The sequence below is a fragment of the Leishmania major genome, chromosome 22 (assembly GCF_000002725.2).
Source record: "Leishmania major strain Friedlin complete genome, chromosome 22".
Taxonomy (NCBI): Eukaryota; Euglenozoa; class Kinetoplastea; order Trypanosomatida; family Trypanosomatidae; genus Leishmania; species Leishmania major.
Window position 1 is genome coordinate 128,572 of NC_007263.2, and position 14,305 is coordinate 142,876.

Genomic DNA, 14,305 nt, shown 5'->3' on the forward strand with positions numbered 1-14,305 from the left:
CAGCCCCGCGTCAGCACGGCGCCAGCAGGGCCGACACCTCCTGGCATGCGTGTGTAAAGGCCGCTGCAAAGGTGGCGCTGGAGGTGGCAACGCCTATAGACGATGGGGGTGGAGATGTCACCTGATACAGCAGAGTCGATCCGGTGCGGCTACAGGTGAGGTGGCAACTGCATGGGTGGAGCGTGTACCCACAGCCATAGGTCGACTCCGCTTCGACCATCTCCAAGCACAACGCAGGTTCAGTGACAAGCGAAAGGACAGGGTCGTTGTACACGTCAGGAACTCGGCCAAGAAAGCGCTCCGCCGTTAGGCGCAAGGCGAGCAGGTGGCTGCAGGTGCTGCTTCCGCGACTGACGGCCTCCTTCTCCACCTTGTAGCGTCGCAAGGCCGCGTAGCACGCGGCCTGCTGCGTCTCCCGTACTGAGGAGCGCATGCTCAGCAGGAAAGCGGTGCTCTCCAGCGTGGTGAGCGGGATTCGCTCGCTGCGGCCGCGGCGATAGCGATGCATGTCGGTGTTCTGCATGCAGTTCATCGGCTGCTGCTGGTGCACGCGGAACATGGCGAGCTGTGCCGCCAGCTGCACCGTGGCCTCGACGGCGGGAGTCGGTGTTGTGGCAATGTCAAGCACTCCGGCGGCGACATCGAGGCGCTCGCGGTCCTTGCTTACACGCCTCGTGACCCTTTGCGCCGTAGCCACGAGCTCGTCTGGGACGTGCCACTGAAGCTGGCGGAGCCTGTGCGTGGCCGGCGCGTCCTTCCGTAACACATGACTATGCGCTGCACGACTGAGAGCGTATACATCGTTGATGTACCGTCGCACTGCCACGCCGTCGCCCCAGCTCGACTCGGCTGAGACGGCAATGTCGCCGCGGCTGTTAACAGACACCGACAGACTCTTGTCCCACCAACGGTTGCCGGCTCGCACGGAAGGCGACTTCGCCGTCACCCCCACAGGAGACATTGGGTCCACCAAGGCGTCCCCCTCATCGTCCGCGTCGAGGTTGAGCACCAGCATACTCTCCTCCACCGCCTCCAGGCTTTTGCCATTGACGACGTTTCGTAACAGCATTGTCCGGATCCCGTTCCACTCCGTGCGCGGCAGTGCAGTGAAGACACTTACGTCGGTGTCCGCCGGTGCTAAGTTTGTGCGCACAATATCACGCAGCTGAGCGTACAGCTCATCAATGGAAAGCGGCACGCAGTCTGCATCGGCCACAGTGATCTGGAACTGATGACCGCGGTACTGCACCAATGCATGGGGTACAAAGCCGACCGGCTTTATTTCGTCCTGGAGGACACCTGGCATCCGCGTAGAATTAAAAAGGCAGTCAAACTGCGACATATCCAGCGGCTGCGCGACACCTAGCGAGGTGCCGTGGACGAACGGGGTGCTCACATAATCGGGGAGCAGCGCCGCCGTGCGTTGGAACCACTCGGAGGTACAGTAGCCGCTCCTTTTCGTCCAGATGCCATCAGCAGCGTACCGCACCTCCGGGCGGAGTTGATTATCGAGGTACAACTTGTAGAAGTGAACCGAGGCCCAGAGCCAGTAGGCGCTCCGTACTAGCATGTCTTGCTTCTCCGGATCCGGCCGCACAAGCCACGTTCTGTGCGAACGCAGCGGCAGCGCGCTCCGCCCTTTCAAGGTCTGCTCGAACAGGTCGGACGAAATGTACGACGTGTGCGGGTTTGCCTTGTCAGTGCGTCGCAGCTCCTCGTGGACGTGGCGCCCTTCCCCGTTCAGAAAGGCGGCTACAGTCGCGCTCGTGGAGGCAAGCTGCTGCGGTGTACAGAGAGGCGCCGCAGCCGCCAGGTACCGCTGCAATGTGTCATGAAGAGCCGGCAGCGGCAGCTTGGGGAGACTCCGCTGATAGTGTCGTGTAGGCACAAGCGATGGTGTCAGCAGTTCCTGTACCGTTGCCCTTGGCGAGACCGCCACATTTGTGCGGAGCGCGGCCCAGTTGCCGGATGCGTACAGGGCTCCTATTCCGACGCTACGAGCGTCTTGACACGCACACAAACGCGGACGGCATGGTTGCATCGACCTCCTCTGCCGCTACTGACGCGGTGCCCACAAGATATGCGCCTCTCGTAGCAGCGCTCCCTCTATGACTATGCTTTCTGTGTGTGTAGGGGGTGGGGGGGGGGGCGACTGGCGGGTGTAGCAAGTTCGATTACCAAAGGGCGGCAGCGAGCTGCAAGGTGCGTTTTGATGGGATGTATACTATAGTCAAGCCACTTCTCTGTCTGGGTGCGGTGCATGATGGACATGTTACATTACGACGATGATGATTCCAAAACAGATCGCGTCGCGTGCAGGATAGGCGGGCGCGTGGGTGGGTGGGGGGGGAGATAGAAGTGAGACGGAGCCGCAGGAGGAAGCCATGGCGAGGGAACAACCAATATGCGCGCGAACAGGGGCAGAAACGAAAACACACGCACAGAGAAGTAGATAATGATGATAGGGGAGTTGGCGTGAGGAGGGGGAGTTGGCCGCACCGCGTGGACTGGAGGCAGAAGAAGGAAGGCGGCAAGAATGAACGACAACACATGAAAACGAAGGCGGTAGCGGCAACTCATTCTCGCAACCTCCTTTTCCATTTCGTTCTTTCGCCCTCGCGGTGGTCCATCCTCGACGCGCGTTTCTTTGCAGTGAGCATAAGGCGATCAGGCAAGAGTGCCCGCGCCCGCATACGTACACAATCAAGCAGATGTGCGTAGGCGGGTGTGCGTTTCGCCGACGGCGTGCGATGATCTTGTGTGCGATGCCTTATATGAACAACTCAGTCAACGATGTGGATGTAGTCCTTTTATTCCTCGCACCTCCTCCCGCTGGCGGCTTTGGCAGCATATCCTTCGAGCGCAACACGGCGCACAGAAAGGGCCGTAAACACACACACACACACACACACACACACAGCACACCACACTCCGAGAGAGAGAGGAGGGACTGCCGCGAGGGGAGTCGTGAAGGCGTGCCCGAAGCAGAGAGGAGAAAAGTCAGTGAACCAAGACTGCTGCCCTCATGTGACACAGAGAGGGCACAGTTAAAGGGTGAGAACCTGCGTGTGGAAGTATCGAGGAGGGAGGAGGGGTTAGAGGAGACGCCGCGGAGAGCATTTCAAGGATGCTGACGAAGGCGCGTGCCGTTCTCGCTTCGCACGAACAGAAAAAAAAGAGTAAAAGCCGCTCCACAGTACCGGCGCCCCAGTGAAGGGTGAGTGGTGGGCGAGGGAGGGGGGGGGGCGAGAGCCGACGTAGGTAGTCGGTCTTCCTGACAGCAAGGATGGAAAAGATCCGTTGACCTCAAGCTCTTTACCCTCCGATGTACGACTCCCCCCCCCCACACACACACACGCACGCAAGTGCACTTGTTGCAGAGCTGGTGTCTTTTTTTTTTCCACACCGCTGTCACATCTGCTGAAGGGCAACAACAGCGCGGCTGAGTTTCGCCTGCGCGATCGTCTGCGACCGCGTAGAGGCCTCCAAGCGGCGCGGCGGCATCCCGCGCTCCACCAGGATAAAATTCTGCAGCTCCGGCTGATAGGCATGGGCAAGGCTGTAGAGGTCGTCCACGGTGTGCCGCTCCGGGTTTACCTGTACCTGCCGCCGCTCCCCTCGCGTGTTCAGGAGCACCACAAATGACGTCGCCTCATCGCTGCGCACCTCCACGGTGCGAGAGGGATCGTAAGCTGGTGTACCCGACCTACCCGCTGTCGCGGGAGACGCTTGAGCATTTGCTGGAGCGGCAGACGAGGCGGCGGTGCTGCTTGGCGCCGCAAGGCGGTGTCCGTCGCCCTGAAAAGCGATGTACGAAGGTGGAACGTAGTCTACCTGGAGGCAGTCGCGCAGGTTTACCGTGAGGTCCGTGTTCGGATACTTGGCAGCGAGAGAAGGCGGCACATAACCCTTGTCCATGGCCTCCACAAACTGGCGGCCCTCGTCACTGTTGAGCGGCACAAACCCGTTGCTGTCCACCTCAAAGCCGTCACGGTAGACTGTTATGCAAACAGACCGCTCTGCGCGCAGCGTAGAGGCGACGTATGGGCTGGGGTTGGCAGTGTAGCCGAGGCGCTGACCTCGACCGTAGAAGGCACGCGGCTCGTTATCCTCGACGCCGCTGCCGCCATCACCACCGCTCGCTTTCGCCCCCTCCACCTCCGCTTTGCGAAAAATGCGATCAATCATGGAGTGCACCCCGCTGCCGCTGGCGATTTCACCGCTGCGGTCGGAAACACTCTCACCGGACGGCGCCATGACCTGCTGCCCACTACCCTTGTCCCCGCCACCCACAAAGTAGTTTGCCGAGTCCGCCTTCGTGCGTTGGCGCTCCCCTCGCTCTGCCTCTGCGCCAGCGATGGCGACATTCCAGTTGTGCCGCTCTAGCAACGCGCGGGCATCGGAAACGGTCAGCGCCGGAAAGCGTGTGCGCAGCGTGTTGATCGAGCGGAACTTTTCGCCGTCCACGTTGCCCCGTGCTTCCATTTTGCCTGCCGTCTCTCCGGCCTCCTCTTCGGGTCACCAGCGTGTGTCGATGTGGAAAGGTGGGGGAGGGTCGAGATGGCACAAGCGGTACCCCACAACGCAAGGAACACGGTAACGGTTCCGCCGGAGTAACGGCAACGTTCCTCGTGTGTCCGTGGGCTGCGGCTGCTATGGTGATGGCGTGTGTGCGTGTCTGTGCGTGTGCGCATGTGAGATTCCTTCGTGTAGGAGATGCATACAAAGAGCCGGAGGCCAACGCGACGAGGAAGGAAGCACCGAATGAAAGCAACTGGAAGCAGGTGGGTAGGGACGGAGGGAAGGCGAGGACAGCATAGTAGAGTGTCCCGCCGCCACGAAGCGAACGCGCGCAGCACATCGACTATTCACGGCCTTCCTTTCTCTTCACCTCGTCCCCCTCAAACGTAGCTCAGCAAGCAGTGTTACACGTATCTGCACACATACTTGATCACACACAACCCAAGAAGTGCAGAGGATGGCGGTCAAGATGCAGACTGCATGTGTGGCTGCAGTGAGCAGGCCCGTCCATTTTTCCCCGTCGCACGGTGAAAGGAATACGCTCGGAAGCGTTCCTTGAAGGCCCGATGACAGACGGCGCCATTTCTGCGCCTTCTTTGTTGTTGTTGTTGTTGTTGCTCCTGCGGTGTTGAGGGCTTTACGTTATGTGCGCGTGTGGGCCATGAGCCTACGTTTTCCTTGTCTTATCCGTCCTGGGTGTCTAATGTACATTGCACGTGCGTGCGTTTTTGTGCCCTTCTCCACGTCTGCACCCGCTTCCCTCCCCCTTCTCCCCAGCCTCCGCCTCCCTCCGTTTGTCTCATCACCGCTTGGCTTGCCCTGCACCGCCGCCTCGCCGTTGCCTTCCGTTGCTTGTGCCGTGTCAGATGCTGGCACAAGCATCCATAGAGACACGCAGACGGGACAAGGCAGAGGAGAGCGGAAGAGGGTCTGGATGAACGCATGTCTGTGTCTGTGTGTACAGACGTTGGAAGTGCGGTTGGCAATGCGCCTTCGATCACACGCAGACATCCGCATCCAAACAGGCACACACAAACAACATGAACCGACGTGCACCTCTGATTAAAGCCGGAGTACTCCGAAGTATCGACCACGACATGGATCAGATAGAGAAGGACCGACGGGGAGGGGGTGAAGAGTGAGAGACGGATGCGATACGGGAGGTGACGACGTGCAAGAGAAGCACGAACCAAAGAAAAAAAGAGTTCGGCCGCGGAATTGCGGGACAGAATGGAAAACAAAACAGGGCGGGCGTCATCGATGTGTGGCGGGCCCCCTCTGTCACACGAAGCAGCACCCCAAAATAAAATGAAAAACATAAAAAAAAGAATCGTTTGCTACAGAAGCAGCGAGACCGCCACGGTTGTGGCGGCGCTATACTGAAAACCATAACAGATACAAAGAGCATCGGGGGCCTCATTGTCGAAAAAGGAGGGAAGGGGAAGGGGAAGGGGGGCGGTGGACCAACCCCCTCCCCCCCCCACACACACACATAAAAAAAAGTGAAAAGGCACCGGCGCGCGTGTGTGAGTGTGAGATACTCGGTTGCGCGGGTCGACAGACATCAGCGCATTCGAATTTTCGGCGCGTGTCCCTCGCCCGCCCCGCTGTCTCCCCTGCAGACGCACCCACACCCTCGCCAAAACGCTTCGATGCCGATGCACACAAAGGCCGCCACCTCTTCACCGACGCACAAATCTTAGAGAACTTAACCACGCCTTGGCTCGACTCATACACATCTACACGCGCCTGAGGCAACGTCGCGGGGAAGAGGAGAGAGACGCACAAGACCACCTATATCGCCCCCTTCCCCATCAACCCCTTGAAAGCAACATATTTTTTCACAAAGTTCATCATCGCAAGAACAGCCTAGTGAACACATTCCTCTCCTCTATGTGATGACTTCGGTTTCGGTGCTCGGCTGCAGGTGCTCCAGCCGCGCAATGCTTCGAGCCCACTGTCGCAGCTGCGACACGGTGTTGAGCTCGTCGTCGAAGGAGCAAAAGGAGATGGACTCGACCACCACACGAACATCGCCGACGCTCGCCGAAGTGTCTCCGGCAGTGATGCTGGGCCTTGTTACCGGGGCCCTGTCGCAAGTTGCGGTCGATACTCCAGCGTCCTCCTGTTTGCCCGCACGACTGCTGGCACACATGCTGCGGTCTGCGCTCGCCATAGTCTCTGCCTGCCGCAGCAGCATCGGCGGAGGCTTCGCAGCAACGGCGATGACGGTGCGCGGCGTCGTTGTCTTGCCTGGTGCCTCCTCACCCGATGATAGACCGTGCCAGTTGGCAACGTACCGTCCTCCGCGCTGGCGATCGGACGGCGAGCCTGTCGCAGCAAATCGGTTTTGTGCCGGTGAGGCGACTGTCACGGGAGACGCCGCTGCAGTTGCCTTCAGCGTCCGAGGAGACGGCGCGATCACGCTGCGGTCCCCTGGGCACTCCCACATTCCACTCCGCACAACGTCATCCACGTCGTCGCTCGAAGGCTGCAGCAGCAGCACTTTGCGTTCCAGTGGATCGCTTCCGTAATCAAGAGCCTCGGAGACGCCGCCGGTGGACGCCGCCGAAGCGGCGGCAACTCCGCGGCTTGCATCTGCATGGGTCGATGAGATAAGAGAGGCCGATGGGGCGACCGACTGCAGGCTCATCTGCGTGGCCATAGCGGACGGAGGCGACGCCGCACTACCATCGGGTACAGTCTCGCCGAGCAAGGTTGGGAATGACACGCTGACGGCGGCCGCTGTGGTCGAGCCGGCAAAAGAAGCCTCAGCGCTGCGGTCGAGGTTCAGTGAGGCCTCCGTAATGGCCGCCGCAAGCGTCAAGACCTGCTGTGCGTCAAGCGAGTTAACTGAGGGGTGCAGGGCTGGGATGCACGTCGCGTCAGTGCTGGCGCTCGTGCTCAGGCATAAGCCACTATCGCCTTCGCGGGCGCTGGAAGTGCATGCCCATTCCGACCCCGCCCCACCGAGATGGCACGTCACAGTCGGCTGAATGCCTCCAGGGAATCTGGCTGCAGCCGCGGAAGGCTCTTCCGCCTTTGATGACACCGAGGCCACGCATGTAGACAGCGCGTTCACGACCACCGACGCGGGTGCCGTGGAGGCTATGCGACCGTCAACATTTTTACCATCGCTGGCGCCAGCGTGCGTGTTGCTCAACCGCTGCTGCGCCTCGCGCAGCTCGTGCACGTGCGTGTCCGCGATGGCGCTCAGCACGTCCTTGAGGGAAAGAAAATTGCAATCCTGCAACACGTCCTTCAGTGAGCCGACCTGCGGCTGTGCAGAAGCCGCGGCGGTGGTTCCGGCCAGCGGTGCAGCTGAGGATGACGCTGCCGCTGTTGTGGAGCAGGGCTTGGCGCAGGGGCGGCGCCGCCGCGGTATCGTGGTACCCGTTGTCCTGCACATGGCGATACCGCCGCTGTCCGGCTTCGCGTGGAACCGCTTCACCTTGTCCTCCGGCGCCATCTGTCCCACTTGCTGCGTATGTGCCATTAAGTTTTGCATGGATAGCGTGTTTCGCTGCTGCTGCTGCTGCTGAGTTAGCGGGTAAGGAGAAGCCGCGGCAAGACGCGTCTCAAGCGGGTCTGCTTCCTCGTGGTCGCCAGACCGCAGCGACATCTGCACGAGCAGCGAGGAGAGAGACGTGACCGGGTTGCCGTAGAAGTCCAACGCCCCGAGGCAGACATTTCTGCGCGTGTACGTTACACTCGTGGTGGTGGTGGACGCTGTACCAGACGCGGCGCCAGACGCCTCCGGCGGGCCCAGCGCGGCGGGCGTGAGCACCGGCCTGGAGCGCGAGGAGCTGACCGAAGCCAGGGTATCGCAGGATATGGTGCGTCGCAGTCCAGTGCCCGTGCCTACTTGTGCCTCGGCATCCGCTCCGTTTGTGCTTGTGTTGCTGCTGAAAGTGGCAATGCCGCCGCCGCTGTTGTTGTTGGAATGTGCCGTGGCGGGGACGGTTACGCCTACCACTGACGCTCTCAGCGTCGACAAGGTTGCCGTGGACTCCGACGGGTACATGAACGGCGGCGGGCGGTGCGTGTCGCCGAGGCGCTCGTTGAAGTGCTCACTTGTCCGAATACTAGCGGTGATGGTGGACAGCTCGCGTCGCTTTGCGTAGCACCTTGATAAGTCATCGCAGCTGCCGCCACTCACGCCACTGGCAAAAGGAAACGGCATGTCGAACGAACGACTGCGCCCCTGCGGTGTAGATCGCATCGCCGTCGTAGTGACAAAGCCGGTGGGGCTTCCACTGGGGAGCACCGTGGGTGAAGCAGCCCTTTGCGCCTCCGCAGCATCGCTGCATGTGTGCATCACCGAGCATGGCACTACCGTGCGGTTCGCCGCGGTAGGCGACGAGGGCTGCGATGAGGAAGCTGTCATGTCCTCTTGCGGTAGCGGTACCCGGGTCAAGAAGGTTTCCGCCGACGACGCTCGCCGCTCCTCCTCGCTCGCGTGGGTGTGTGGTAGGCCACAGCACAGAAGCGGCACCGAGGGCGTGCTCCTGCTTGACTCCGCGTGACTGCTCATCTCCGCGAGCGGCGCGCTCTCCTCACCAGGGGTGGGGAGAGACGCCGACCCGTGGAGGGTGCGGGGGGAGGTCATGGAAAGCCGAAGAGACATCGTTCGCGGCCCGTCTACGTTGCGCGACCGCGTCCATGCGCCGTCCGTGGAGGAGGTGCTGCCTGGAGTCAGGCGTCGAGCGCTGCCGACGGCGGCGATGGCAGAGGCAGAGGGGAGCGACGAGGGCAGGGAGGACGAGGACTTCAAGACCGGTGGCACAACTGCGGTCGCCACAGCGTGGCTCTGAAGGTCACCGAAGCGGTTTTCCGTCTCCGTGGTGGCACCACAGCTCGACGGCATGGATGACGTGCTTTCAGTAGCTGGGTGCACTTTGGCCAGCGGCAACGGGCTGGAATTCAGGAGCGTCGGTTTGGCCGCGACCGACGCCGGCACATCGTCCCCCAGTGAGGCGAGAGAGGTCACCGTGCTCACAGACTCGGTGCACAGCCGCGGCAGGCCACAGTGCACGTGCGGCGGCGTACGGCACCCCTCACCTTGTTGTTGGGGCGCGTCTGGCGCGGCGTCCGCGCCGGCTACGGTGCTCACCTCCACAAATGCTGCCCCGCATTGCGTAGATCCCCGAGTCGAGTCCATGGCTGTGCCAACAGCGACCGAGCTATCTACTTACCACACCGCGGAAGCGGTGCACACGCCAGTGCGCGCACTCACCGAGTACAAAGAATGACAAGCAACAGACAGCCAGACAGAGCGGCAGTGAGAGGCGTTGGATCGGGGAGGGGGAGGGTCAAGAGAAAGCACAAGCAGCGCCACCACCCCAAAGAAAAACAACGGCAAACTGACAAGGAAGAAGCGAGAGACTCTGTTTTTTGCTGGTGCTGTTGGTAGGAACGGCGTGAGGACGGCGGCGGGGGAGAAGTGCGAGCTCGAAGAAGAAGCGAAGAGACGAGGAACAGGATATGGGGACGGCCTCCGCAACGAGTGAGAAGTGGAGTGGGATGCACACACGGCCGGACACGCACCAAAAGGAGGAGGGGAAGGCGCAGAGGATACACGAGAGAACAAAGAAATGGACTGGGAAGCGAATACAGAAACGATGTAAAAACGAAAAGTACGAAAACACCGACACCCCCGTCCGTCCGTCCGTCTGTCTCTCTCTTTTGTTCTTCCTGTTTCGTGTTTGTGTTCTCTGTCAGCGAATGGGCACCGTATGTTAAAGCCCGCGTGTGGGTGAGGAAGAGGGAGAGGTATACAGAGAAAGGGGAAGGATGCGTGTGTGTGTGTGTGTTGTTTTTGACCTGTTTTGAGTTTAGAGAGCAGACAGTGCTGTGCGCACGAGCCTTTGGTTCCGTACCGATGCACCTACACACCAGACAAGCACACACACGAGTGGGAGATACAAGACAAAGTCCCGTCAAGCAAGCCAGCACCACCAGCCAGCCCACGTAGTGCAGCTACACACACACACGCACAGCAACAGCAACAGCAGCTACGTCCAACGGTGGCAGCTTGCAACCGTGAAAACGTGTATGGAAAAGAGGACGGCAAAAGTATTACTGCCCCCCCCCCCTCAAAAAAAAACACACACGCACGCACCGGCTGTTGCCGGCAACGAAAAGAAGCAGAAAAAACACGACCACTCCCAGCAGCAACCACAAAAAAAAATACTCACACAGCAGGGCAAGAGCAAGTGCCGACAGATCGCGGAAGTGAACGCACGTGACACGACGACCGCGACGAAGAGAGACAAGAGGCAGGGATCAAGATGGCAGCGGCGCCAATACAGAGAGCGAGAACATGCAAACAACAAGACAACGCAAAAGACCGACAAAACAGGGGTGCAGCACTTGCGCTGCGCGCGCACGCAGACACACACCCACACAAACACACACAAAAAGACGAAAAGAGAATACGAACAGCGAGGTCAAGGAGAGAGGAAGAACAAGGAATGCGGGGAAGGGCGAAGGTGGTGCGATGGGCGGGATGAGACGCCGCGAATTATGTAGATGGGTCCCTCAACAACGACAAAAAATAGGAAAAAGTAACAGCCAGGGGTAGTTCCTTCTCCAGTCTTGCTCGTGGCGAGTTGAGATGCGTCTGTGGCGTTGCAGAAAAGGGAAAGGGGGAGAAGATAAGGAGAGAAACTGTGCCTCACCGACGCACACACACACACGCACACACACCGTTTTTTGTTTGTTGTTGAAGAAATAAACAAGTAAAAAAAGGGGGAGAAGGAGGTGGAGGTGGAGGGGGGCAGGAGGGCTACCGTGACCAACAACAAAAAAAACGAAGTTGAAGACGGAACAAAAGACGGATGCGCAGTGAATTGACGAGGAGAGCGGGAGCGAGAGGGTTGCAGAGCCTTAAATGCTACACGTACGCGTACAAGCAGACATGCCCACAAACGCGCCTCCCCACAGAAAGAGTTGATAACGGATCCACCACCACCACCACCACCACTCCACACGCACAGATAGAAAAAAAAGGGTAAAAACAACAACAACAGAAACCCCAAATAGAAAATGCGGCCCCCGCCTCAATAGCCCTCCCCCCCACACAAACACACACCCTCCTCGCACTCCCTTATGTATGTTTCTAATGACGTGCTCTCGCGTAACGTTGCCGGTAAAGGCGACGGGGTGCCGCCACAACGGATTTGAGCGCACACACACAACACGTGGCACAAAACACGCACAAAAAAAAAGAAGGAAAACGATCCAATGCAGGCAAGGACGGAGACACGGAAGTGACAGCGGCACAGACCAAGACAATCGAAGGAGAAGAGGGGAATGAGAGTGGAAGCGGAAAGTGTGTGTGTGTGTGTGTCGGGGGGGGGGGGGAAGGCACAGCTTTTCGCGTTGTCGCTTGCGTATTTTTCTTTGCTTTTTCTTGTGCAGCTCTGGAGCGGGCAATAGAAACGGCGGCAGATGCGGGCACAGCAGCAACTGTAGAGGCAGTCGTAAGAAGAGGTGGGAAGCGAACGGGAGAAGCACAGCGGGCACCGGTAGCACACCGGAAAGGGCAAAAATATGTCGACCAAATCAGGGGAGGCAAGATGTACCTGCTTTTCTGCACTGGGGGCGGCGGTGATTTTAGTTGTGTGTGTGTGTGTGTGTGTGTGTGTGTGTGTGCGTGTATGTGTCGGAGCCGTTGGCGCGCAACACCACCGTGAAAACCAGAAGACGAGAATGTGTATGTATGCGAGCGCTTGCGAGTCCGTAGTCGTCTATCTTGCTCTCCTGCGAAAACACGAAGAACAACTAAAAGGTGGCAGTCGTTTGAACGTGGTTGTCGTGGCACAGATTCTAGAGTCTAGAGTATCCGCCAAAGAAGAGGCAGCCCCCAAAACCCATACAGAGAAAGCACGGAAAAAAAGAGAACACAACAACAGCAACAACGAACTTCGTCTTCAAAGGCCGACCGACCGATCGACAACACACACACACACGCACACACACACACACACAGTACAAAAAAAAACGGATGAGCGTTGAATGATCGCGCTTGCACTCAATAAACCAAACAACGAAGAAAAAGACACTCACAAAAGCAGAGAAAGAGAGAGAAAAAAAACGACGAAAAACAGCAAAACAACCGAAGCCCCCTCACTTCACGTACACATACACACCTGTGTGCCGACACTCACCACGTACCGCCACAAGACCCTCTTCTCTCGCTCCACCACCCTCTGCGATCGGCTCTTGTCGCGTGCCTCTCCGATGCCTTTGAAAGAGAAACGACAAGCGTGTGCGGTCGCACGTGAGGTCCGACAGTGAAGACTCGGCCGCACGCACACGCAGAGAGAGAGAGAGAGAGCGGGGGACGGGTGAGAGCAAAGATGCGGGACGGAGTTGCACTGTTTGGCTCTGCTACCGAGTTACAGGATGAAAGGCTCGCACCGTTGTGGGAGACACACACCATACCACACTACACCACACACACACACAGAGAGAGAGGTAGAGACGCACACACAAATGAAAAAGAGATGGAAAGAGAGGGTAGGGAGGGAGGGGGGCGGGGGTGAAGACACACACACACACACGCACGCGCACGCACACTCGGAAGACAACGAGAGGAGGAAAGCCGGCGAATTTCGAAGACGAAAGCGAGAAGGAAATACAAAAAATAAAGATGAAAGGAGGAGAAACAAATTTGAGGGAGCAGCAAGAGGCGGGCAGAGAGGATGCGGCGGTGCAAATGAAGGTGCGTGCGAGGAAGCGCGATCGGGTGATAGGAGTGGCAAGCAAACAAACGAGCGAAAAAAAAAGACAAAAAAAAACGAAGTCAAAAACAATCCTGTACGACGACAAAGAAAAGCAAATACAGCGCGAGGAATTGGGAGAGGGACGAGGAGAGTGGGGGTTGGGGGGTTGGGACCGCGGCAACAATATGCCTCTCAAGATGCGTTGTCTTACGTGTCGGCTTGTCAGTGAAAGGTGGTGCTGGGGGAGGGAGTGCACCTAAAAGTATTTCGTTTCCTAGGGGCAATTTTTTGATGTAATATCACAGCCAGCGCACAAGGAGAGCAGAAACGCGAGAGTCAGCTATTCGGAAGCGCGCTTGGCTGTGCGTAAATGATGGGGTTTGCGAGGGTGGGGGTAGGGTAGGGGTGATCGGTGGCGCACCAGTTTCAGGGAAGGATGCGTGCGCACTGTCAGGAGGAGGATGTGGGTGAGGGCGAGGGACCTGACGAGCAACAAGCACTCGTTTGTGGGGCGGCGTTGGCGTTGGCGGTGTGTTTGTGTGCAGGATAGAGAGAGCTCTGCTGTTGTTGGGTGCACGGGAACGTGAGAGTCCAAGTTACCGTCTTCAGCAACAACAGTTGCCGAAAGAGAGAGAGAGAGAGAGGCGGCTTTCCCTTATTCCTTCGGTTTTGTCCCGTCTGTCCGCCGTCCTCCTCGGCGGGCTCTCTCGTGGGGAGAACCCACTGAGGCACAATGACGTCGACAAGGACACACACGTACACACACTTACACACGAGTGCTGGCAGGCAGACCAGCTCACGTCAGCCGATATACACCTCTCAGAGACCCTATCCCGCTTATTTACTTCTTTGCTGCTGCTGTCGAATGGCGTGGCTCCCCCGCCCTTATCGTCTCCTCAGCCTGCTTCTCCTCTGCTCTCGCTGCTGAAGGGGGGTGTCTTTTTTTCTGTGTGTATATGTGTGTGTGTGTGTGTGTGTGTGTGTGTGTGTGCGTGCGTGCGTATGTTGCTCCTTTATATATAGACAGCTTTAGAGGTGGGTGTGTGTGTGCTCCG

At 58.7% G+C, this 14,305-nt stretch overlaps 3 protein-coding genes across 3 annotated transcripts; all 3 read right to left on the reverse strand.

Moving 5' to 3' along the window:
- Positions 1 to 10: 10 nt before the first annotated feature.
- LMJF_22_0310 (carnitine palmitoyltransferase-like protein) lies at positions 11 to 2,041 on the reverse strand (the record flags this gene model as incomplete). Its single annotated transcript, XM_001683132.1, has 1 exon — positions 11 to 2,041. The coding sequence occupies one exon, from the start codon at positions 2,039 to 2,041 to the stop codon at positions 11 to 13; it is 2,031 nt and encodes a 676-aa protein (XP_001683184.1).
- Positions 2,042 to 3,411: 1,370 nt separating this feature from the next.
- LMJF_22_0320 (conserved hypothetical protein) lies at positions 3,412 to 4,485 on the reverse strand (the record flags this gene model as incomplete). Its single annotated transcript, XM_001683133.1, has 1 exon — positions 3,412 to 4,485. The coding sequence occupies one exon, from the start codon at positions 4,483 to 4,485 to the stop codon at positions 3,412 to 3,414; it is 1,074 nt and encodes a 357-aa protein (XP_001683185.1).
- A 1,927-nt stretch (positions 4,486 to 6,412) lies between these two features.
- On the reverse strand, positions 6,413 to 9,682 carry LMJF_22_0330 (hypothetical protein; the record flags this gene model as incomplete). Its single annotated transcript, XM_001683134.1, has 1 exon — positions 6,413 to 9,682. One exon carries the CDS (start codon positions 9,680 to 9,682, stop codon positions 6,413 to 6,415), a length of 3,270 nt encoding a protein of 1,089 aa, XP_001683186.1.
- Between the last annotated feature and the right edge of the window lie 4,623 nt (positions 9,683 to 14,305).